We start from the raw sequence: 22,405 nt of genomic DNA, 5'->3' as shown, positions 1-22,405 counted from the left end.
TCTGGATTATTTTATTATATGGTTGTAGTATTTCAAAAACCTAATTAATAAAAAAAACAAGGTAAACTTCATCTGCATTATTAAAGCATATTTTTTATTTTCATTAACTTGTTGGGTTGCACCAACCTAATCCTGCAGCTTGAAAGCAGAAATGTGACCTGTGACGAGATTCAGTAGATATTTCAAACCTCACTGGCGTTTTTTTTTTTTAATTAATCTTATCTCAGTGTTTTTATCTGCTCGGTAACATCACCTCCTCTCTGACATCTTACATTAAAAAAGGTTTGGTTTCATTTTAACAGACTTTCTGCCTTTAGACCCTCACAGGTCTAAAATGAATTATCTCTACAACAAGCTGTGTCGTCAACCGATGGCGAACAAACAATAACCCCCATCAGGATTTCAATTAAGAATTAATTAGCCACGTGTGATCTGTTCATCTACCTGACACCAGGTGTGATGCGTAAACTACGGAGCTGCTTGATGTTGATGGCAATAACAGAATGTCTAAAGAAGGGGGACAAACCTTTGAACATGTCAAGCATCACAAAGGTCTTTAACTAAGCTGTACATCTGTTTATAATCAACATGAAATTCAACAGTGTTTTAAATCGATTTAGTTCTTAGTGGAGCACTTTTACTGCTCCGTCTTTTAGTGCACTCGTTCTATCTCACACATTTACAATTAATGTTGTTACACTTTTGACATCTATTCACATCTTAAAACTGCTGTTTCCACTGTTTGCACACAGTCTGAAACCCTCACATAAATAATCTCATCCCCTTTCTCTCAGTGGAAACCTTCATCCCATCCACATTGTAAGGAGATCACCCTGATGGTTGGAATTTTAAAAAGTACCCAAAACATCTGGCCCATACACAAGTCAGACGCTTAAGAATCATACATGATCATGTCTAAGTGAAGCTTGAACTGAAGGTTACAGTGTCTTTTCTGAGTCTGTAGACAGGATCCATTCAGACAAACAAGTCTAAACAACTCCTGTTTTCCGTGGGACACAGCTGGAGTCGATCACAGGACGGTCGTCTCTCAGATGGACCTGCACCACAGAGTTCCTGTTCCGTTTCACAGCTTTAGGTGCGATGGATGATGCTGTCGATGCTCCCCTGGATGTCAGACATCTTCTTCAGCACCTGGTTCACTTTGGCTTCATCAAACTCCAGACACAAAAACTCTGACTCCTGACAGAGAGATGGATATTTATGGTTAATCTGACATATTCACCTCCTCCACCTACGTCTGCAGCCTTATTTTGGCTACAGCTACACATGAATCGCATCGAGCATCCTATGGGAGTTCAGTGTAATACAGCACAGTGGTCAGACTCCCAAAGACAAACAAGTACAAACTGTCATAAATATCAGCAAGATCACACAGGACAAGCTCCTGTCACCAGATGAACCAGGTCAATGTGTTACTTCTACAGGAAGCAGCATTAATGTAGCGTCCTTAAGGCAAAGTAGACAAACAGGATGTTCTGGTATAGGCCAGAATAATGTGTATAAATAAGCCAACAACATCCATAGACTTTCAGACCAGGTTCGAACCTCTGTCTCAGTGTATCGACCTTTCTGGTCAATAAACTTAATTTTACTTTTGAACATTGTCTCCCTGATTATTTCACAGCTTAAGAAGAAAACTTGCTGACTTGCTGAAAACTTGAAGACTGAAAACTGCTCTCGACAAATTCTAACACACATGAGGCTGTTGAATCACGTCCCAGATCCAGTTTTATTTCAGCCTGGAGACATTTTCTCAATTGAACACAGACAAAGCAGACTAACGTTGTACTGGGTTCATGTACATCTACTCTCCAAAATATAAGAAGCAAGTTGAAAACCTTTGAAATAGCTCTGTAACAACACAGTACACGAGTACTCAAGCAACATGAGTGTCCATGTTGGCAACTCAAGGTAAATTTTTCTAGATCTGAGTCTTTTAAACATGTTAATTGTTCAGTAAGTATTTAGAAGCTACAATAGAGAGAAGCTTAAGCAGATATAGAACATAAATATCCAACAGTCTTCATTTCCCAAGCAGCTGTTGTCAGCGATCTCAGGATCCTGCTACATAAACTAGAGAAAAACTGAGGATGTACTGCTCACTACCCAGTATGATGTGTGAGTCAGTCTCACCTGTCCGGCTCTGCCCAGCTCCAGCTCCATCAGGGCAACCGGTCCGCTGAGGGCTGCCTCCCCCTGGCTGGCTGCTGTCTGGAGGTCCACTCTCCAGCAGATGCCTTTGAGTCCGGGCTCCCAGCGGCTCTGAGCCAGTAGACTCTCCCTCACCCGGACTCGCTGGTTCTTCCAAAAGCGAGAGAGGGCAGCGGCCTCTTCAGCGCTCACCCCACCGCCGCCGCGTTTCTTCGTCTGAGCTGTGAGGAAGGCTTCAAGCTGAGCGTGGTCCATGTCTGCTGAGGCGATGGACTGAGAGATGAAGATCAGACGAGAAGGATGAGCTGAGGTGCAACACAAAAGTCAATACACTGGATGATAAACTGATGTACAAACAGCTTCAGTTTGTGTTGGTTTAACTTCAGAGGTTTTGATTTGACTTCATGGAAACACTGCAGGCTGAGTTACTGTGCTTTTACTATCACGTCACTACAGAGGCATCTGTGCACAAACCCAGTTTCTAAATCAGCAAAGTATCATTAACATCAGAGCTTGTTTTATAGCTCTATGTAATAAACTAGTAACTGAGTCAATGTTGGAAATTCAATAAACAAAATAATGTTCTGACTGTTGCTTTCCGAAATAAATAAATGTTTTTTTACCATGTTTCTCCTGAAAATACTCAACTTAATTTTATTCCTAATGAGCATTTAAAGAGAACTTTACTCTGAGGTGGACTGAAATATGGACGTTATGATGTGGGTGGTGCTGCCCCCTGCTGCCAAACTGAAGCAGTGAATTTTCCATCAGGATACTTGTACTAAGGAACCAAAGGACAGTTTGACATGTGTACTGACTGTGTACTACACCTTGAAACGCACTTTTTACTTTTAGCACGTTTCTTAGCAGCTGTAGTTAATGTGCAGACTCAGAATCTCGTCACAGAATCTAATTAAACGATAAACACTGATGTATTATTGTGGATGAAGCTGCTGTTACAGCATAAAGTGGTTAAAATCAGCTCCACCAGGTCTCTGTAGTAACACTGATCATTGTCCTCAAGTTTGATCCCCAACGTCAGTTTCCAGTTTCCAGTACAGTTTCTCTGGTGTGTAGCCATCAGCTTCTAACTAAAGGGTCAGTTAGTGAATATTAGAATTTAAATAAAGGTCAAATCTGGTTTTCTCCTTCATTCTTTACATCAATTAAACTTCACCTGATCATTTTAGATTTTCTACAGAAACTTTATGAGGCACATGTGGAACAAATCTGGACTGGACTTGTGCAGCAACAAATTTAACAGAGTTTAAATACTTTCTCTTCCTCCTTACTGCAGTAGTACTACATGTTAACTGGCCTGTATTGCAGTAATTCAGAGACTCTGTCACTTCTCACAGCCAGGATTCCTGTTCAGCAGCTCGTTTGTAGTTGCAGACATTTGTTTTATTTCTTAAAACATTCTTAGAAAGTGTCGCTTAAATGTGATGGAAGTGTCTGATCTGCTGCTCTGCTGTTAGCTGGACGTTAGCTCCCATTGCTTCTGATCTGCTTTGCCGTGTGTCCCACCTTCAACAGTCCTTTCATTTTGTCGTGCAGAGCCCGGAACTCGTCCGCGGACAGATCCGGGTATAATTCCTGGTTCAGCAGCTGCTCTGTGATCTCACTGTTGCTGTAATAAACGTTCTGAGCGATTCCGTTCAACAAACCGCTCAAACACTTGGACGAGTCCACATCCGCCATGTTGTCTTCTCACTGTGGTCACATGATGAACCGGATCAGTTGTGTCACGTGAAGTCCGGCACCGCACGGCATTGTGGGAGTTGTACTTTCACACCGTCTGGCATCGTTTGTCCGCTTCCTCCCCAAATGTTTCCAACCAATGTTGCTCAACTAACCAAAGACAATGATTAGTAGGATATTAGTTAGATCTCTTTATCAGAAATGCAGCATTTTATTTTAGTAGTTAAAAACTTTGTTGTCTTTGACCATGTTCTTCCTCTGTCTACATCATCTTCGTCTACATCATCTTCTTCATGTGTCCTTAAAGTCTCTTCCCCTCAGTTTCTCCTTCCTTCTGTTCAGGAATGTGCTTTTCCTGTTTCACCTCATTGTTGTTGTTCCCTCAGTGCCACTAGTTTGTCTCTGGAATTCAGGCCTTATCTTCAGTCCGTCTCTGTCTTTACACCTTCAGCTTAACAATTCATTCCTACATCTTAGTTTCAGGCCTCGTTTGACAGTTAGTTCAGTGGATCAGTATATATTTGGCCAAACAATAAGAAATCATGTTTAAAGTGTTTTAATTACCACATTGTAATCAAATCCAAAAGAAAAATCCTGTCTATCAAAGCTGTTGCTATCTGACACTGACACTACGTTGCGTCATCAGATTTAATGTTTGACTGTAGTGTTCTTTTCTTTGAAGGCCTCATTTCTTTTTCTGTAAACAGAGCCATGATGTCCTTCACCAAAAAACTCAACTTGATTGTGTGAATAATAAGATTAAAGCTGAACTGACTCTGTCTGGATTTATTCCACTGAGCTAATGTGTGTTTGTGTGTGTTACTTCCTGTGTCTCAGTCTGTCTCAGGATGGGACTGAAGGGAACAGACGTGTTTTTCCTGATTCCTTTTCTCAGCTCAGTCTCACTGGTTTATCTCTCAGTCTGACTGAGGTTTAGAAGATCAGTGTTTCAACCCAACTTAAACTGCAGAGCAGGAAAATCTGATCAACTGAAACTGGCCTCATATAATCAGTTCTGGTTCATATCTGTGGATCCATGTTACCAAGCTTATATCAGACAGTCTGTAGAACCTGGAGACCCAGGAGATCCAGCTGTTAGAGCATCTGTCTGCTGTGTCCCCAAGACTCCATTAGTCAGGACATGTCACATGATGACCTGACTTCAGGTAAAAGGTCATGTGGCACAAACTTTATAGAAAACTAAAATATTATTAATTGTTAAATTGGTAAACACAAGCTGGGTTCACACCTGTCACATGGACACAACTAGAACAGGTAAAGTCACCTGACTTCCTGTTAATGGAGGGGGAGGAGCCACTGGAACTGAAAGTGTTGAGTTAGTTCAGACTCCATTTAGAGTGGACAGAGCAGGAGGAGGAGAAGTGAAGACTGAGGCAGGGTGAGTGTTAATCCAACATTATTCTCATTTTACTGTCAAAGTCTCTGAGTCACTTTTGTCCCTGTGGACTGTAGAGGACACATCACACACTGTCTACTTGTGTCCAAACAAAGACACTGTGAGAAAAGGAGGAGAATCAAACTGTGTGTGTTACTTCCTGTTGTCTCAGTTTTATGAAGCCAACAGTTTGATTCATGTGTGAAAATTTAATCCTGATTGTGTGAATAATAAGATTAAAGCTGAACTAACTCTACTTGGTTTTATTCCACTGAGCTAATGTGTGTTTGTGTGTGTTACTTCCTGTGTCTCAGTCTGTCTCAGGATGGGACTGAAGTGAACAGACGTGTTTGTCCTGATTCCTTTTCTCAGCTCAGTCTCACTGGTTTATCTCTCAGTCTGACTGAGGTTTAGAAGATGAGTATTTCTGTGGAGGAAGAGGAGAACAGAGCAGAGTCTGCAGGATCCAGATGTGTGTCTGTGAAGAGGGATCGTCCAGATGATTGTCCAGTCCTCAGTCCTGAACCTGGACCCTCAGACACAAAGTAAGAGAACTGCTCCAAACTGTGAAACCTCCTGATGATCTGCAGCAGCAGCAGTTTGTGTTTAGAGCAACAGAAATGACTTTGATCAGAGAATTTATCAGTGATTGATGTGATCTGAAGAAAAACTTGTTGGTGTTTGCAGAGCTCAGAACCACAGACAGAGAGCAGAGTCTCCAGTGTCCAGCTGTTTGTCTATGAAGAGTGACCAGTCAAAAGATCCTCCACTAAACATCACTCCTGAACCTGGACCCTCAGACACAAAGTAAGAGACAGTTTCTACTGTAAACTGACCTGATGAAGATGATTCATTGAGGACAAAATGTTCTGTTCAAAGATTTATATTCAGGATACAGATACTGGTTCAGACTAAGATGGATCTCAGTCTGGGTTTTATATCCACAAACTACTGATGGTGTTTTTGTAGTAAAACACCTGAGAACCTCCATGTCAGGAGTTAGTTAGTGGTTGATTTATGGGTAACTGTAGGTCACAGAGGCCCTGACGTGCACATCTCCCACATCTCAACAACACGTTGTTCAGGGCGTCAAACACACTGACTGTCAGGATTGAAACAGGAATAGAACCAGAAAGACGACCGGAAATCAGGAAACGTACCATTTATACATGTCTAGATGTTCACACTAATTTTATATAATATTTAAATATGTTGTTTAATATATTCTGTTGTTGTCCTGCTGCTTTAATAATTCTTTAGTGAATTAATTTTGTTTTCAGTGTGTTTTGAGATATGTATTTCAACTTATGACTTTTTGTTTCCAAAACAGAAAATGAAAAAATGTAGAATAAAAGTCTGGGTTTGATATCATACTATACTTCACATGAGAAACAAACTATTTGGTTATTGAAAATTAAAATAGTAACAATTTACCATTTGGTCTTTGAAATAACTTCCTGTTACCTCTGAAAATATTTATAGTTTTATTCAATAACAACAAAGGACAGGACATTGTAGTTCTCTATGTCTATCAAATACATCACATCCTCATCTGAGCAATGAATTAAAAAATCATGGTAACTCCAGAGGCTTCACATACTTTCTTAGCAGATCATCCTGCCAAAGAACTATTCCTGCAGACGCTGACTGTCTCTATACTGTATGTGGACATATACATCTTCGTGCAAGTACAAAAGACAAATGTGCAAACGTATCAGAGTGTTGGTCCAGGTCGATGTTTAAGTGTCAATGAAGACGCATAATTCCAGCTTTAGACTGCTGGTCTACCACAGTTTGTAGACCACTTCTAAGCTCAGTTCAGACCTAACTAACCCAAGCTGAGCTGCTCACAGTGACTGTAAAACAGTAAAGGACACAATCAGCTCTCTGTAATTGAAGGCTTTTACTGTGAAGGAGCTGCAGGAAGTGTTGTGTTTGTATTAATAACAAACTACAGTCAGATCACTAAAGCTTTAATAAGACAGTCAGACAGGAAAAGCAGTTTATTAGTGTTTCTGAAGCAGGAGAAACATCCTTTGGATTCCAGACTGATGCTGACCTCAAACAGAAAAGTAGCTGCACTTTTACTGTTTCTGTGACCATCTGAGATTCTACACAGTGTTGGACACATCTGGAGCTTTTTCATCCACAACCAGCAAATTACTTTACTTCTAAACAAATGTTTTCACAGAGAGAAGAAGAGGACTCATGCTTCTATAGAGGAGCAGCTATCCTGCTGTGCTTTGTGTCAGGACGTCCTGAAGGATCCAGTCTCCACCAGCTGTGGACACTGGTTCTGCAGACAGTGCATCAGCTCATACTGGGACCAGTCTGGTTCATCAGGAGACTCCTCCTGTCCCCAGTGTGAAGAAAGATCCAGAGCTGGACTGCAGACAGTCAGTCAGAGCAGCTCTGTCCAAAGTAAGACTGAACATCTGTCTGCTGATGTCTTCAGTTCTGAAAACAAGACTCACTTTTTTACTCTCAGTTGTTTTGTGTATTTTCATCATTATCACATGTTCTACAGCACTGAATTGTTTTTGTGTGAGACATAAAAAGAACCAGTGGGTCTTTTTGTTTGGTCTCTCATTGTTTGTTGTTCTTCTGTCAGCAGATGTTGGTCTGCAGGAGGTTTTAGATGAACATAAGATCAGTCTGAGGAGGAGATGTGAATGTGTGACTGAAGGAAGTGATGAAACAGGAAGTGGAACCCTCCTCAACAGGATCTACACTGAGCTCTACATCACAGAGGGACAGAGTGAAGAGGTTAATACCCAACATGAGGTGATGCAGCTTGAGACAGCTTCCAAGATGAAGACCCTCCATGACACTCCAATCAAGGTCCACGACATCTTTAAAGCCTTACCTGACCAACAGAGACACATCAGAGTGGTTCTGACCAACGGCGTCGCTGGTGTTGGAAAAACCTTCTCGGTGCAGAAGTTCAGTCTGGACTGGGCAGAGGACTTGGAAAACCAAGATGTCAGTGTGCTGGTTGTGCTTTCGTTCAGGGAGCTGAACTTGATCAAAGATGAGCAGTACAGTCTTCTCACGCTGCTCCATGTTTTCCATCCAACATTACAGAAGGTCACAGCAGAGCAGCTGGCTGTCTGTAAACTTTTGTTCATCTTTGACGGCCTGGATGAAAGCAGACGTTCACTGGATTTCAACAACAGTGAGGTTGTGTTCGATGTCACACAGAAGTCATCAGTCGACGTGCTGCTGACAAACCTCATCAAGGGGAATCTGCTTCCCTCGGCTCTGGTCTGGATAACTTCCAGACCTGCAGCAGCCAATCAGATCCCTCCTACGTGTGTCGACAGGGTAACAGAAGTACGAGGCTTCACTGACGCCCAGAAGGACGAGTACTTCAGGAGGAGGTTCAGTGATGAAGAGCTGTCCAGCAGAATCATCTCTCACATCAAGACATCCAGGAGCCTCCACATCATGTGTCACATCCCAGTCTTCTGCTGGATCACTGCTACAGTTCTGGAGCACATGTTGACTACAGAGCAGAGAGGAGAGCTGCCCAAGACCCTTACTGACATGTACTCACACTTCCTGCTGGTTCAGACCAAGAGGAAGAAGAACAAGTATGATCGGGGACATGAGACCAGTCCACAGGAGCTGACGGAGGCTGACAGGAAAGTTCTTCTGAAGCTGGGGAGGCTGGCGTTTGAACATCTGGAGAAAGGAAACATCATGTTCTACCAAGAAGACCTGGAGCAGTGTGGTCTTGATGTCACAGAGGCCTTGGTGTACTCAGGAGTTTGTACAGAGATCTTCAAAAGAGAGAGTGTGATCTTCCAGAAAACAGTCTACTGCTTTGTTCATCTGAGCATCCAGGAGTTTCTGGCTGCAGTTTACTTCTTCCAATATTACACCAACTGGGAGAGACAGTTACTGGACAGTTTCTTTGGGAAAATACTAACTCTGGATGACATCCTGAGTGGAGTCATGGAGAAATCTCTGCAAAGTAAAAATGGTCACCTGGACCTGTTTGTCCGCTTCCTTCATGGCCTCTGTCTGGAGTCCAACCAGAGACTCTTAGGAGGTCTACTGGGTCAGACAGAAAACAGTCCAGAAATCATCCAGACAGTCATCAACAACCTGAAGAAGAAGAACAGTGATAAAATGTCTCCTGACAGAAGCATCAACATCTTCCACTGTCTGATGGAGATGAAGGACCACTCAGTACATCAGGAGATCCAAGAGTTCCTGAAGTCAGACAACAGATCAAAGAAGAAACTCTCTGAGATCCACTGTTCAGCTCTGGCCTACATGCTGCAGATGTCAGAGGAGGGTCTGGATGAGTTTGACCTGATGAAGTACAACACATCAGAGGAGGGACGACGGAGACTGATCCCAGCTGTGAGGAACTGCAGAAAGGCTCAGTAAGTTTAATGTCAAGATGTCTTATTGAATTCTTTATTTTCTGTCCAGAGAGTCTGATGTCAACACACAGTGACATGTCAAATCCTGCTAAAGACAATTCAGTACCAGTGAGAAATTCTAGTGTCACATGTCCTCAACTAAGAAGGACAGTGGAGACAGTTTAGACTAGTGACTAGTTTTCCCAAACACACACAGAAGACTCAGAGTGAGCAGAGACAACAAGTCACCTCACTGTGAACCCTGAGTCTCTGCCAGGAGACAGAACTGGAAATCTCATGTCCTCATGTACTGATACATGTCCTAAAGGACATCTGACACAATCAATGACCTGTGATCCATAAAATTCCACCACAACCTGTTGAAGCTGAAGCCTCAGTGTTAAAGACAAACACTTTACACACACATATAGAATAGAAAAACAGAGACTACAGCTTTTTTCAGCACTTTGATCAAATCTATTTTTGTGAACATCAGCATCTTCAGTCTTTCTTTGCTTGATGGAGGTTTAATCCAAATCCAACAGAAGAACTTTTGCTTTTTAAAGTTTGTGCTGAAAAGGTTTTAACAGTCAACATGTTTCACAGCTGATGGTCATTTGTTTCCAGTGGATAAAGTGTCTGCGACATGTTTCTAGAATCTTTTTCTATACAGACACACTTTGATTCTAATATCTGGGATCTGGTGGAACCAACAGACCTTCAACAGTTTCTGACCTGTTTCACAGTAACAACTGTTGGGTCCATTTTCACCTTTTCTACAACATCTATAATCATTGTTTAAGCTGAGAGAGGATGTGAGGGGACGACATCCTCCCTCATGTAGAATGAATCCAACATCCACCTCATCATCCTCATTCAGTTAAAGGTTCCCAACAATGAACATGTGTCCACATGTTTTTCTCTGTTAGACGTTAGTTTGATTTCTAAAAAGGGAGTCGTCTCTTTTTAATTCCCAATGTTCCCTGATAGTTTTTAAAGCTTCTCCTCATATTTCCTCTTTTCTATCTGCTCAGTCTGATGTGAGATATGTTAAGAAAATAAAATCACACATGACCTTTTTAACAATAAACATTTCAGATTTCATAATTTAGTTTATTTCTCATCACAGACTTTCTGGCTGTGGACTCTCAGAGACTCACTGTGAAGTTGTAGCCTCAGCTCTAAAGTCCAACCCCTCCCATCTGAGAGAACTGGATCTGAGTAGGAATATCCTGCAGCATTCAAAAGTTGAAATGCTCTCTGCTGGACTGGAGAGTCCACACTGTAGACTGGAGACTGTCAGGTCAGTGTTTTTTCCTGTACATCTATAATACACAACTCTCAAAACCAAGAATTTGATTCCATTTTCAGCAGTAAAGTCTGTTATATGAAACACACAGTGTAAATCTCAGCAACAGCAGCACAGAGACAGAGAGGAAATGATGTTTCCAGATGTTTGAAGTATCTTTAGTGGTGTCTGATTTGTCTCCATCAGCAGGTGACACTTGAACCTGTGCATGATGCTTCCTGTCACACAATGATGTCACTTTGTGTAGAGACACAACCAGTAACCAGGAGCAGAAATGTGACACTGCAGACATGTTTGTACAGAAAGGTACTAGGTTCCATTTAGGATCAGAGAAGAGAACATCCATCTGACTTTGATCAGTCAACATCTGATCCAGGAGGAAGCAGATCTCACTGACATTAGTTATATCATCAATAATGGTCAGTTTGGAATTTGAGTCAAATATTTGACATTTGACATCAGATTCAACAGAAGAGAAACAGAAGATGAATTAAAGAAACAAGATTTAGTCTTTGAATCTAACACATCTGATGTTAGACTATTCCAGAGGTGAGTGAGGTGAGCAGCATGTTCTGAATCAGTGCTGACATGAATAGGTGTATGAATGTTGTGCTGACATTTGGATGATGTCTGTAGAAGTCTGACATTCTGATGATCCACAATAACACAAGGACAAAGTCCCTCTAACACCATCGATTAGGACAAATCTGATTGTTACTAATGATTTGATCCACATCTTTGATTCTTTATGCAGATTGAGTGACTGTAGTTTGTCAGAGATCAGCTGTGATTCTCTGGTCTCAGCTCTGAAGTCCAACCCCTCACATCTGAGAAAACTGGACCTGAGTGAAAACAACCTGCAGGATTCAGGATTGAAGCTGCTGTGTGGTTTTCTGGAGAGTCCACACTGTAGACTGGAGACTCTGAGGTCAGTTCACTGTCTGATACTGTTGGAGATTTTATATATTTAATACACGACTTTAATTAAGTAATTAATTCAACTCCAAACTTTAATCAAATTTTTTTTTTTTATATTCCTCACTGTTCCTAAATAAACTGTATAAAATGTTTACTTGTCACATTTAAATGTATTTTTATAATTACAAGAAACAGAATCATCAGAACTAATATTTTATTTAAAATAAGTGATTAAGATGAAAAAGGAAAACAACATTTGATGTTTTACTTCAGATGAGTGAGCTGTAATCATTAATGTTCATAGTAAAACAGTTTTATTTTTTCATAGAGGTGAATTTTCTTGTTAAATGAGTTGAATAATGTTTCAAGAACCAAACTGTTGTTTTTCCATGTTTCAGTCCATGAAGTGGAAATTGTTTTTATTTCACATTTCTGCTGAACATTTTCCAAAGTTTTCATGAAATCATCTGTAATTTCGGATTCAAATAGTTTCTGTTCAGTTGAATCTGTCTTTAGTTTTGGATTTTCTAAGCTGATCTGCAGGACAGAGACCAGGACCAAGCAAGACCTTTATACTGGATCAGTTCTGGTTCTTTAAAGTTTGATCCATTTCACTGATGAGTCAAAGTATTGTAGGAAGTTTTTAGTCTGTCAGATGTGATTTGATGTTTGTCTGATAATTCCAGAGGTGAGTGAGGTGAGCAGCATGTTCTGAATCAGTGCTGACATGAATAGGTGTATGAATGTTGTGCTGACATTTGGATGATGTCTGTAGAAGTCTGACATTCTGATGATCCACAATAACACAAGGACAAAGTCCCTCTAACACCATTGATTAGGACAAATCTGATTGTTACTAATGATTTGATCCACATCTTTGATTCTTTATGCAGATTGAGGAGCTGCAGTTTGTCAGAGATCAGCTGTGATTCTCTGGTCTCAGCTCTGAAGTCCAACCCCTCCCATCTGAGAGAACTGGACCTGAGCTCTAACTACTTGCAGGATACAGGAGTGAAGCTGCTGTGTGGTTTTCTGGAGAGTCCACACTGTGGACTGGAGACTCTGAGGTCAGACACCATTTTTTAGTTGTGTGATGAGATTAATATGATGTAAAAGTTGTAGTGACATGTTCATGTTTCTGAGGTCAAATCACATTCAAACTGTTCAGTGGTTGAAAGGAAGTTTTGAAAGTGTCGAAAAATCTGATGTAAAAATGTGAAGATGACATTTGATTGTCAGACTTAGAATTGAAGACACTTGTATAAAGCAGCAACAGAGAATCAGCTTGGAGCAAATAGAAGGAGGAGAGAAGAATCAGCAGGTTAACAACAGGACACACAGCACTAAATAGTTGACTGAAGCTAATGAAGAAGCATCCAACTGCCAACTGTGTCAAGAAGCAGAGACAGTTGATCCTGTTTGATTTGAGTGGAATAAATGTAGAGAGGAGCAGCAGAGAAAAGGAAAGAAATCCTCCAAACATTCCACAACTACTATCAAGTGCAACAGGAGATGATTGACAGCTTTACATCAGATGGGAAATAGTTTGCATGTGTGAAGACATGTGAGAGACACATGAGAGAGCAGGGAGGACAAATGTGTGTTGAGGACAACCAAAGTGTTGCTGCAGACAAACTGGATCTTTGTCCAATCACTACATTGTCTGATCACATGAAGCCAAATCCAGGTGAATGACAGCAGCTGTGCTGTGAGATCCACTATAGTGACATTTCAAATGTGTGAGGACAAAGTTCCTCCTCTCTGTCTCTGTCCAGTGTATGAAGACAGACACAGAAAAACCTTAGTTTGAAGGTTTGATCATTAAGAGCAGACAAGAGGTTGAAGTTTGTGTTTAGCAGAGTTTAGACACTAACATTTCACTAATGATCAGATTGTTGCTTCTGTCTTCACAAAGACAACTTGGACTGTCCAACTGAAGAAGAAGAAAGACACAAATATATTGTTGAAGAATCCTGAGAGAAAATCCTGATCTCAGCTCTGATCAGATGATGAAACATTGATGGTTTCAAACAGGAACTTTGTTTCTAAACTTTCATGTTTGATTCTTTATTCAGATTGATAAACTGCAGTTTGTCAGAGATCAGCTGTGATTCTCTGGTCTCAGCTCTGAAGTCCAACCCTTCCCATCTGAGAAAACTGGACCTGAGTTTCAACAAGAAACTGCAGGATTCAGGAGTGAAGCTGCTGTGTGGTTTTCTGGAGAGTCCACACTGTAGACTGGAGACTCTGAGGTCAGTTCACTGACTGTTACTGTTGGAGATTTTCTGTGTTTCATGAACAACTTGTGACTGTGTGATGTGGTTTTTCTTTAGGGGACCAGCCAGGTCCAGCCAGGTCTGTCCTGACATTTCAGATTGTGATAGAAGTCAGTTTGGTTCATTTAGTCGACCTTTACAAAGGAAACAGGTTAAAACAATCAGACTTAACGTTCAGCCTGTAGCTGCACTGAATGAACAGAAAACACTGAAACCAAACAAGGACAACAGACACATTTTCAAACTATCATCTTCACATATTCAACCAAAACTGATCCTAATGTCTTTATCAACAGTCCAACAAAAACCAAGAATGGCTCCAAGTCCAAAAGTCCAATCAGGGTTTTTCTTTTCAAATCCACCACAGTTAAGTTCAGTTCTTTTGGTTTTCAAACAACAACTAAATTCAGTTCATAAATTCATCCTCCCTTATTTTTCACTTCAAATAACCACAAATAGCTCCAATAAACCAAAGAGGACTTTTTACTGACATGAAGTCAAACCAGTCCATGAATTTAATCCCAATAATAAAGTCAAAATCATCCGAATACATTGAAATCTTCAGTTTGAGCTAATATCAGTGAGCTGTCATGAGTGATTTCTGTTGTTGTAGTTTTTCATAGAGTTGATTTCACTTGTTAAATGTGTTGGAAAAGGTTTAAAGAACCAAACTGTTGGTTTCACATGTTTCAGTCCATGAAGTGGAAATTGTTTTGATTTGACATTTGTGCTGAACATTTAGCAAAGTTTTAATGAAATCATCTGTAATTTGGTTTTGCTGATCTGCAGGACAGAGACCAGGACCAAGCAAGACCTTTATACTGGATCAGTTCTGGTTGTGTAAAGTTTGATCCATTTCACTGATGAGTCAAAGTATTGTAGGACGTTTTGAGTCTGTCAGATGTGATTTGATGTTTGTCTGATAATTCCAGAGGTGAGTGAGGTGAGCAGCATGTTCTGAATCAGTGCTGACATGAATAGGTGTATGAATGTTGTGCTGACATTTGGATGATGTCTGTAGAAGTCTGACATTCTGATGATCCACAATAACACAAGGACAAAGTCACTCTAACACCATTGATTAGGACAAATCTGATTGTTACTAATGATTTGATCCACATCTTTGATTCTTTATTCAGATTGATGTACTGCAGATTGTCAGAGATCAGCTGTGATTCTCTGGTCTCAGCTCTGAAGTCCAACCCCTCCCATCTGAGAGAACTGGACCTGAGTGACAACAGGAACCTACAGGATTCAGCAGTGAAGCTGCTGTGTGGTTTTCTGGAGAGTCCACACTGTAGACTGGAGGCTCTGAGGTCAGTGTTTCTCAACAAGTCTCACCACAAGTTTTTCATCTCATTGATTAAAATTTTTTACAAGGAAAAGAGACTCATGTTTGTAAGAAAACTGAATGAATTAAAGAAATTTTTTTTAAATTTATTTTCATGTGTGACACTATAAAGCATCTAAAGCAAATGAAAAGAAGTTTGAGAAGTTGATTCCATTTTCAGCAGTAAAGTCTTTTGTATGAAACACAGTGTAAATCTCAGCAACAGCAACACAGAGACAGAGAGGAAATGATGTTTCCAGATGTTTGAAGTATCTTTAGTGGCGTCTGATTTGTCTCCATCAGCAGGTGACACTTGAACCTGTGCATGATGCTTCCTGTCACACAATGATGTCACTTTGTGTAGAGACACAACCAGTAACCAGGAGCAGAAATGTGACACTGCAGACATGTTTGTACAGAAAGGTACTAGGTTCCATTTAGGATCAGAGAAGAGAACATCCATCTGACTTTGATCAGTCAACATCTGATCCAGGAGGAAGCAGATCTCACTGACATTAGTTATATCATCAATAATGGTCAGTTTGGAATTTGAGACAAATATTTGACATTTGACATCAGATTCAACAGAATTGTTCAGATTTAGAGAAACAGAAGATGAATTAAAGTAACAAGATTCAGTCTTTGAATCCAGCACATCTGATTTTAGACTAATTCCAGAGGTGAGTGAGGTGAGCAGCATGTTCTGAATCAGTGCTGACATGAATAGGTGTATGAATGTTGTGCTGACATTTGGATGATGTCTGTAGAAGTCTGACATTCTGATGATCCACAATAACACAAGGACAAAGTCCCTCTAACACCATCAATTAGGACAAATCTGATTGTTACTAATGATTTGATCCACATCTTTGATTTTTTACTCAGATTGATGAACTGCAGTTTGTCAGAGATCAGCTGTGGTTCTCTGGTCTCAGCTCTGAAGTCCAACCCCTCCCATCTGAGAGAACTGGACCTGAGTGACAACAAGCTGCAGGATTCAGCAGTGAAGCTTCTGTCTGATCTTGTGGAGAGTCCACACTGTAGACTGGAGACTCTTAGGTCAGTAGAGGGTTGGAGTCAGTCCATGCTGCTTTCAGCAGTATTGTACTAAACCCAGTTAATATCAAAGCAAAGATCCAGTTTTTCCTGTAAAGCTCCAACCTTCTCAGTGGCTGCTTTCCTCAGTGAAGCTGTGAGAGGAGAATGGGGACAGGCTTCAGGATTGGACAGAAAGACAGAGACAGAGAGAACAGTCAGCCAGAAGCTTGCTGTGATCATGTGGTGGAGTTGATGTGAAGACGACTGTTGTTGTTGTCTTCATGCGGACAGGAAATAAAGCTGGATTCCAGCTGACAACCTCACAACATGTATAGAGACAGTTGTCCTCATTCCTCAAATCTGATCTGATTTCAACACTAAACTATTGATCAGTTTCATCTTTGTCACAGCTCTAAGATCAGTCTGACTGAAGCCTGCAAATCAAAGAACTGATCTCCTCTGTTCTCTCTCATTCTCTCTACAGGTGGAAGCCATGGCATTAATACTGTAAATAAACAGTGTTTGTCCTGATGATCCAGATGTTGCAGCAGCAGCATGTTGTGTGCAGAGAGGCTCTGACTGGACCATGTTACCGGGAGGTAGAGTGGAGAGGAGAGCTTCATCCAGCAGTGACTGACAGAGGAATCAGAAGAAGTGGAGATGACTCTCAGTGCTGCAGTCTGAACTGCTCTGAGAACAGCTCCACTGTCAGACACAATGTGAAGTCCACCATCATCCCTGTGTGTTTCTCTGGATCTGACAGAGGATCAGCAGTGGATCTGGATCTGCTCTGCTGCTGCTGTGCTGCTGCTCTGCTGCTGCTCTGTCTTTTAGGTTTTGTCCACATTTTTAAAATTTTTATTTCAATTATTTTTATTAGAATTCATTAATATAACCAGGTCACACCTAGATCAAAGGGTCACTAGATTTAGCAATAGATAGTGTGTATGTGATATTAGTTTATCAATATAAGAGTTAACGTTTTTTTAACTATTTAGAATCATTATGTATCCATACATTTGTATTTTTGACAACACTAAAATGTACGGTTTCAATTTTATGAGAATCCAATTCTTAATAGATAGGTTTGATTCCCTCAGGGGTGGAAGTAACAAATTCCACTCACTTTCATTACTGCAACAAAGAAGTTTTTTTTGTGCTTGTAATTTTACCTGTATAGTTTACTTGAGTGTAGTTTTTCAGGTATTTTACTTCTGTTACAGAGTAAAAAAGACAAACATACAAACAAGATTCATTAGGAAATAACAAGATCTTCTGAACTAACACGGTGTGTCAGGTGTTGATTCCCTGTAATAACCATGAAATAACCTGCCCCAGAAGTGAACATGTGAACGGCTTAGATGCACCAAACACCACTGATGAACTACATAGTACATACTACTACAAAGACTTCTGGCAGATCTTGTCACCACTATTTTACAGCGTAACCACGGAAATAAATCTACCTCAACAATACCAACACACATGAATACAGCCATCATGACCCTTCTACTAAAACCAACAAAGACCCAACCCATCCTTCCAAAGCACTAGCTAATAGAGACACTCACACCAGTGTTATTCCACCCAGACCAAACAGGATTCATCAAAAACAAGAACCCGTCAGACAATGTCCGGAGACTATTCAACTTAATCACCCTGTCACAACAGAAACAAACTAAAACCATACTTAGACGCAGAAAAAGCATTTGATAAAGTTAACTGGACATTTATTTTCAGCGTCCTTCACAAGTTTGGTTTTGGAGAGTTTGATCCACCTTGTTAAATCACTATACTCTGCACCCGGAGCCACTGTAATCACAAATGGGGTCAACTCAGAGAGTTTCACACTTCAGCACGGAACCAGACAGGGATGCCGACTGTCTCCGTCTTTATTTGTCATCTTTATAGAACCACTAGGAGCAGCCATACGACAAAATGTCAGAATTAAAGGAATCCAGGACACAAATACACATCACAAAATTAGTCTTTATGCAGATGACATATTACTACACTCACAGGATCCCTACAGCTCACTAAAGAAAACATTTTATATTTGTAATGAATTTTCCCCAATATCAAGTTACATGATAAATTAGAACAAATCAAATGCTTCCACTCTCTGAAGATGCCTGGGATTCTGCAGCGCAGGTCCTTCCATTTAGTACTGCAGCATTAAATATTTAGGTATTAATATTTCCCCCAGGCTGTCAGAACTTTTCAGTATCAACTATACCCCTATATTAAAAAAAGTAGAAGACGATCTCAGACGCTAGACAAACCTTCCATTTTCACTCATTGGACGAATTGTTACAGTAAAAATGAAGATCTCACTTTTACTGGAAAAGCAAGAAACCTAGAATCTCACTGTCAACATTACAAGAGAAAAAAATCCCAGACCGGCCTTGAGGCCCCTTATTTCCAACACTACTTCCTAGCAACACATCTGCAATACTTTGTCAAATGGATTCAAAAGGATAATTACAACAACTCATGGGTATATGTACTACAGAATCAATGTAAATCCACATCACTTTCAGACCTCGCTTTTATGCCACAATCAGTCAAAAAATGAACTATTTTAAGATAATAACCATCTCCTCACCTCTGACAGCCTGGTGGAAAGCTCACAAAATACAAAATCAGCACCAGCACCTTGTTAACATACTCTAATATGGCCCAACCCAGACTTTCAATTACACAATGGCCCTATTCACTTTACACCAGGGCAACACAAAAGAATCATTCACCTTCACCACCTATTTGAGAAAAAACAATTTATATCATTTAAGACATTAATGGAAAAGTATGGAGGATTATAAAACAACAGTCCTAATAGAAACAAATAGAAATATGGAAAATAGATCAAAAACAGACACCTGCTCACAATGCACCTCAGGTCATTTGTTTTTTGAATATATACCATCATTATTATTTTTAGCAGTTGTAATTGATTATGATTATAGTTATTATTATTTAAATATGACATATTTTGTATAATTTCTATTATTGGTAGTTATTTTTATCCTATTGGTTAATATTAGTTTTATTATCATCATTATTATTATTACTATTATTATTATTATTATTATATTGTTATGAACATTATTATTTTAGATCTTTGCTATACATATTTATATGAGTGTGTGTGTGTGTGTGTGTGTGTGTGTGTGTTTCAGTTTTCTCATTAATACGTATTATACAATAAATATGCTTAGAACATGTTTATATCCTTAGTATGTGAACCCCTACCCTGTACTTTCCCATCCCCATCACAACTGTTTCTTTTATGATTATACACTTTCTGCTCATCCTCACTTCTCCAACCCTGATGCACCTTCACAAGCAAACATACGCTGTACACAGGTATCACATGTCCTGTCTTTTTACCATATCTCACACTGTTGTTATGATGTTATGTTTTGTATAATGTGAATTGTACTGTTTTGTTGTTGTTGTTGTTGTTTTGGTGAATAAAGGGAAAGAAAAACAAACATAGTGGGTCTGTCAACATCAACTTATACAATAATTTATCATCTAACACAAAGATCAGAAAAAAGCATGTATATGACGTGTTGATGTTTCAAACCATAGTTAACTAAGCTTGACTGATTAAATGTGCATGATGTGTGTTGATCTGTTAAAGATTAGTGCAGGTCTCATGTAGAATGAAGGATAATGTATTGATGATTTGTGATTGATTTGTTAGAACAGAAGTTCTACTTGTATTAAATGTGTGTGATAGTTGAGAATCATAGTTTAAAATCCATGTATGAGACTGAGGGATGGATGAGAAGTGCACGGCCTCGGCCTGAGAGAGAAAACAAGTGGAGAGAAACACGATTTAACAAACTTGTTCACTTAGACGGTGACAGACGGTGGTTTTTGACTAAGTGCTGGATCATCCAATCACAGCCGGTGCTGCCCAGTCTTTAGATTGATGTGACACAGTTACAGTGACACAGTACAATATGTAGTGAAACAGCTACAATTATTTGATGTTGATGTGATATTGAATAAACTTCAATATGAACGTTTGGAAATAATAGGAAAAGTTCATAAAAATGGTGTCACATTCAAGATACGGGGTGTTTTTTAAAAGAGGCTGGAAGTCTAGGACGAGCCCAGAAAAGGGTTTAAAAGGCCGTGAACAGCTCAGACTAGTTCAGACTGGATCTGGATTCAGCCTGGATTCATTTTTCTGCACAGTAAATCATTTTACACTTGAACTCTTCTGAATGTGGCTGCTAATTGAAGACACGACTCAGAGACAAGACTGTGGAGACAGACCTCATAGAGGACTTTAAATGATCACACTCACCTCCTCTGTCCCACCATCACCATGGGAAGTTTTTAGTGGGCAAGTTTTCCTCAGTTATCCTTTGTATCAAATGACATGATACAAAATAAAATAATTAACTGTAGGAATGTTTCCACCTCTGGATTGTCCGTCCTCCTGTCACATGTGTCCTTGGTCTTGACTAAACCCCAGGTTACTCTCAGTGTGTGACAGTGAGTGTGAATGGGTGAATGAGAAACATGGGAGTATTTGCTCGGGGGTTGGGCTCCTCCACACAGAGCTGAGGTGGGACAGCACTTCAACGTGCTCATTAGGTTCCTGTACGAGCAGTAAAACACCAAGAAATGTATGAAAACACACATTGAACCATCTCAAACGTGCAGAAATTGGTGCTTTCAGCTTTTCCCACGGTCCTTTTTATTTTTACAGGTTTTACCTGTAACAACAAATTGACGTCATATCAGCTGTTGATAACATAGATGGTCCTAGAAAACCTGCTACGATGTGTGAAGAAATTATTACAATAATTTTAATTCTATTAATCAAAATTAAAACATATTTCCATCAACAGATGTTCACAGCACGTGTGTGTGGACAGTAGCATTGTTCTGAAATTGCATTTTGACTGATCATAATAGGAACTGTGGAAATGTGCATTGGCTTTTTACTAGTCAAAGTATTTTAGATATTCAAAATTACAATCTGAATATCTGCAATGTTTTTATCATTATTAATATTAGATTTGAACATTAACAATAGTAACAGTTTCATTGTAAACATCTGAACTGGGAGCTTTTCCTAGTATGAATTTTGTTGGACATATGTTCACTGTTGATATCTAAGATAAAGTATCTGAGATTGAAAACTACACGTGATTGACAAAGTGACGTTACTAGCTCTTGGAAGAATAATGTGTATATTTGAAATGTTCTTTTAGAGCAGGAAGAAGTGACTAATAGATTTCTGCTAATAAATGTTTAAACGGCCACTTATACTTTTGAAGGAGTTTTAGATTTTAAATGTAGCGTTGACAAGTGAAATCATCCTGAAATATAATTTCTGCTTGTGGGAAAGTGACTGTGGAAATATTTAATTATTATTCTGACGAATGACATCACAGTTTATTCTGGTAGAAATTATTTGATGACATCACATCCTGGGACTGATTCTCGATTTGTATTGTATGTATGTATCGCTGAATTGTAATTTAGTTTATCCCAATCTAAAAGAACATTTCAATGATCCATAATGTAAATTTTAATATCTGGAAATGTTCAGGGTGTGATGGCTCTGTAGTGAATCTATTTCTCTGTCTGCTGTGAATTTCTTCTTCAATCCATTTGGGTTCAGCTGGAACAATTGTTAAAACATCAGTTGTTAAGAAACTAAAAGTGTAGAGTGGAGACAATTAATGATGTCTGATGATAATGTCCTAGGTGACATCACTGGAGCAGAGGAACAGTTTCATCGTGTCTCATCCAGCACAGAGGCAAAATGAGCTCTGGGAAAAAGGTGAGAAAAATATAACCAATTTTAATAATACTCATATTTGAATCAAATGAACCCTAACCTGACCCTAACCCTAACTCTGG

General features: G+C 39.7%; 2 protein-coding genes across 7 annotated transcripts in view; one reads left to right on the top strand and one right to left on the bottom strand.

Moving 5' to 3' along the window:
• Window positions 1-75: 75 nt before the first annotated feature.
• On the bottom strand, window positions 76-3,913 carry commd1 (copper metabolism (Murr1) domain containing 1). 2 transcript variants are annotated; one of them, XM_067499580.1, is made up of 3 exons: window positions 3,700-3,913; window positions 2,155-2,445; window positions 76-1,200 (listed from the first exon to the last, which is right to left on the bottom strand). In XM_067499580.1, exons 1-3 carry the CDS (start codon window positions 3,871-3,873, stop codon window positions 1,093-1,095), a joined length of 573 nt encoding a protein of 190 aa, XP_067355681.1. In that variant the 5' UTR covers window positions 3,874-3,913; the 3' UTR covers window positions 76-1,092. The 2 variants fall into 2 exon arrangements, with proteins under 2 accessions (XP_067355681.1, XP_067355682.1); XM_067499581.1 differs by lacking the exon at window positions 3,700-3,913 and adding an exon at window positions 3,491-3,689.
• Window positions 3,914-5,043: 1,130 nt separating this feature from the next.
• LOC137124441 (NACHT, LRR and PYD domains-containing protein 12-like) overlaps window positions 5,044-22,405 on the top strand; it is a 102,434-nt gene continuing 85,072 nt past the window's right edge. For 2 of the 5 annotated variants that reach the window (XM_067499439.1, XM_067499443.1), the window contains exons 1-11: window positions 5,044-5,272; window positions 5,584-5,814; window positions 5,957-6,076; window positions 7,461-7,690; window positions 7,881-9,663; window positions 10,772-10,945; window positions 11,706-11,879; window positions 12,763-12,936; window positions 13,945-14,121; window positions 15,285-15,461; window positions 16,361-16,534. In XM_067499439.1, the coding sequence (XP_067355540.1) occupies window positions 5,687-5,814; window positions 5,957-6,076; window positions 7,461-7,690; window positions 7,881-9,663; window positions 10,772-10,945; window positions 11,706-11,879; window positions 12,763-12,936; window positions 13,945-14,121; window positions 15,285-15,461; window positions 16,361-16,534 (3,311 nt within the window). In that variant the 5' untranslated portion in view covers window positions 5,044-5,272; window positions 5,584-5,686. The remainder of the gene's footprint in view (window positions 5,273-5,583; window positions 5,815-5,956; window positions 6,077-7,460; window positions 7,691-7,880; window positions 9,664-10,771; window positions 10,946-11,705; window positions 11,880-12,762; window positions 12,937-13,944; window positions 14,122-15,284; window positions 15,462-16,360; window positions 16,535-22,405) is intronic. The other 3 variants (XM_067499438.1, XM_067499441.1, XM_067499440.1) reach the window with 2 other exon arrangements.

This window comes from Channa argus, chromosome 3, assembly GCF_033026475.1.
Source record: "Channa argus isolate prfri chromosome 3, Channa argus male v1.0, whole genome shotgun sequence".
NCBI classification, from domain to species: domain Eukaryota; kingdom Metazoa; phylum Chordata; class Actinopteri; order Anabantiformes; family Channidae; genus Channa; species Channa argus.
The sequence above is the reverse complement of the archived record's forward strand: the minus strand, read 5'-3'. Positions and strand labels throughout refer to the sequence as shown.

Coding starts and splice junctions, on each gene's coding strand:
- commd1 (XM_067499580.1), bottom strand. CDS start 3,873: ATGGCGGATGTGGACTCGTCCAAGTGTTTGAGCGGTTTGTTGAACGGA. Junction 2,446..3,699: donor AAATGAAAGGACTGTTGAAG/GTGGGACACACG, acceptor TTCATCTCTCAG/TCCATCGCCTCAGCAGACAT. Junction 1,201..2,154: donor AGCTGGGCAGAGCCGGACAG/GTGAGACTGACT, acceptor TCTCTCTGTCAG/GAGTCAGAGTTTTTGTGTCT.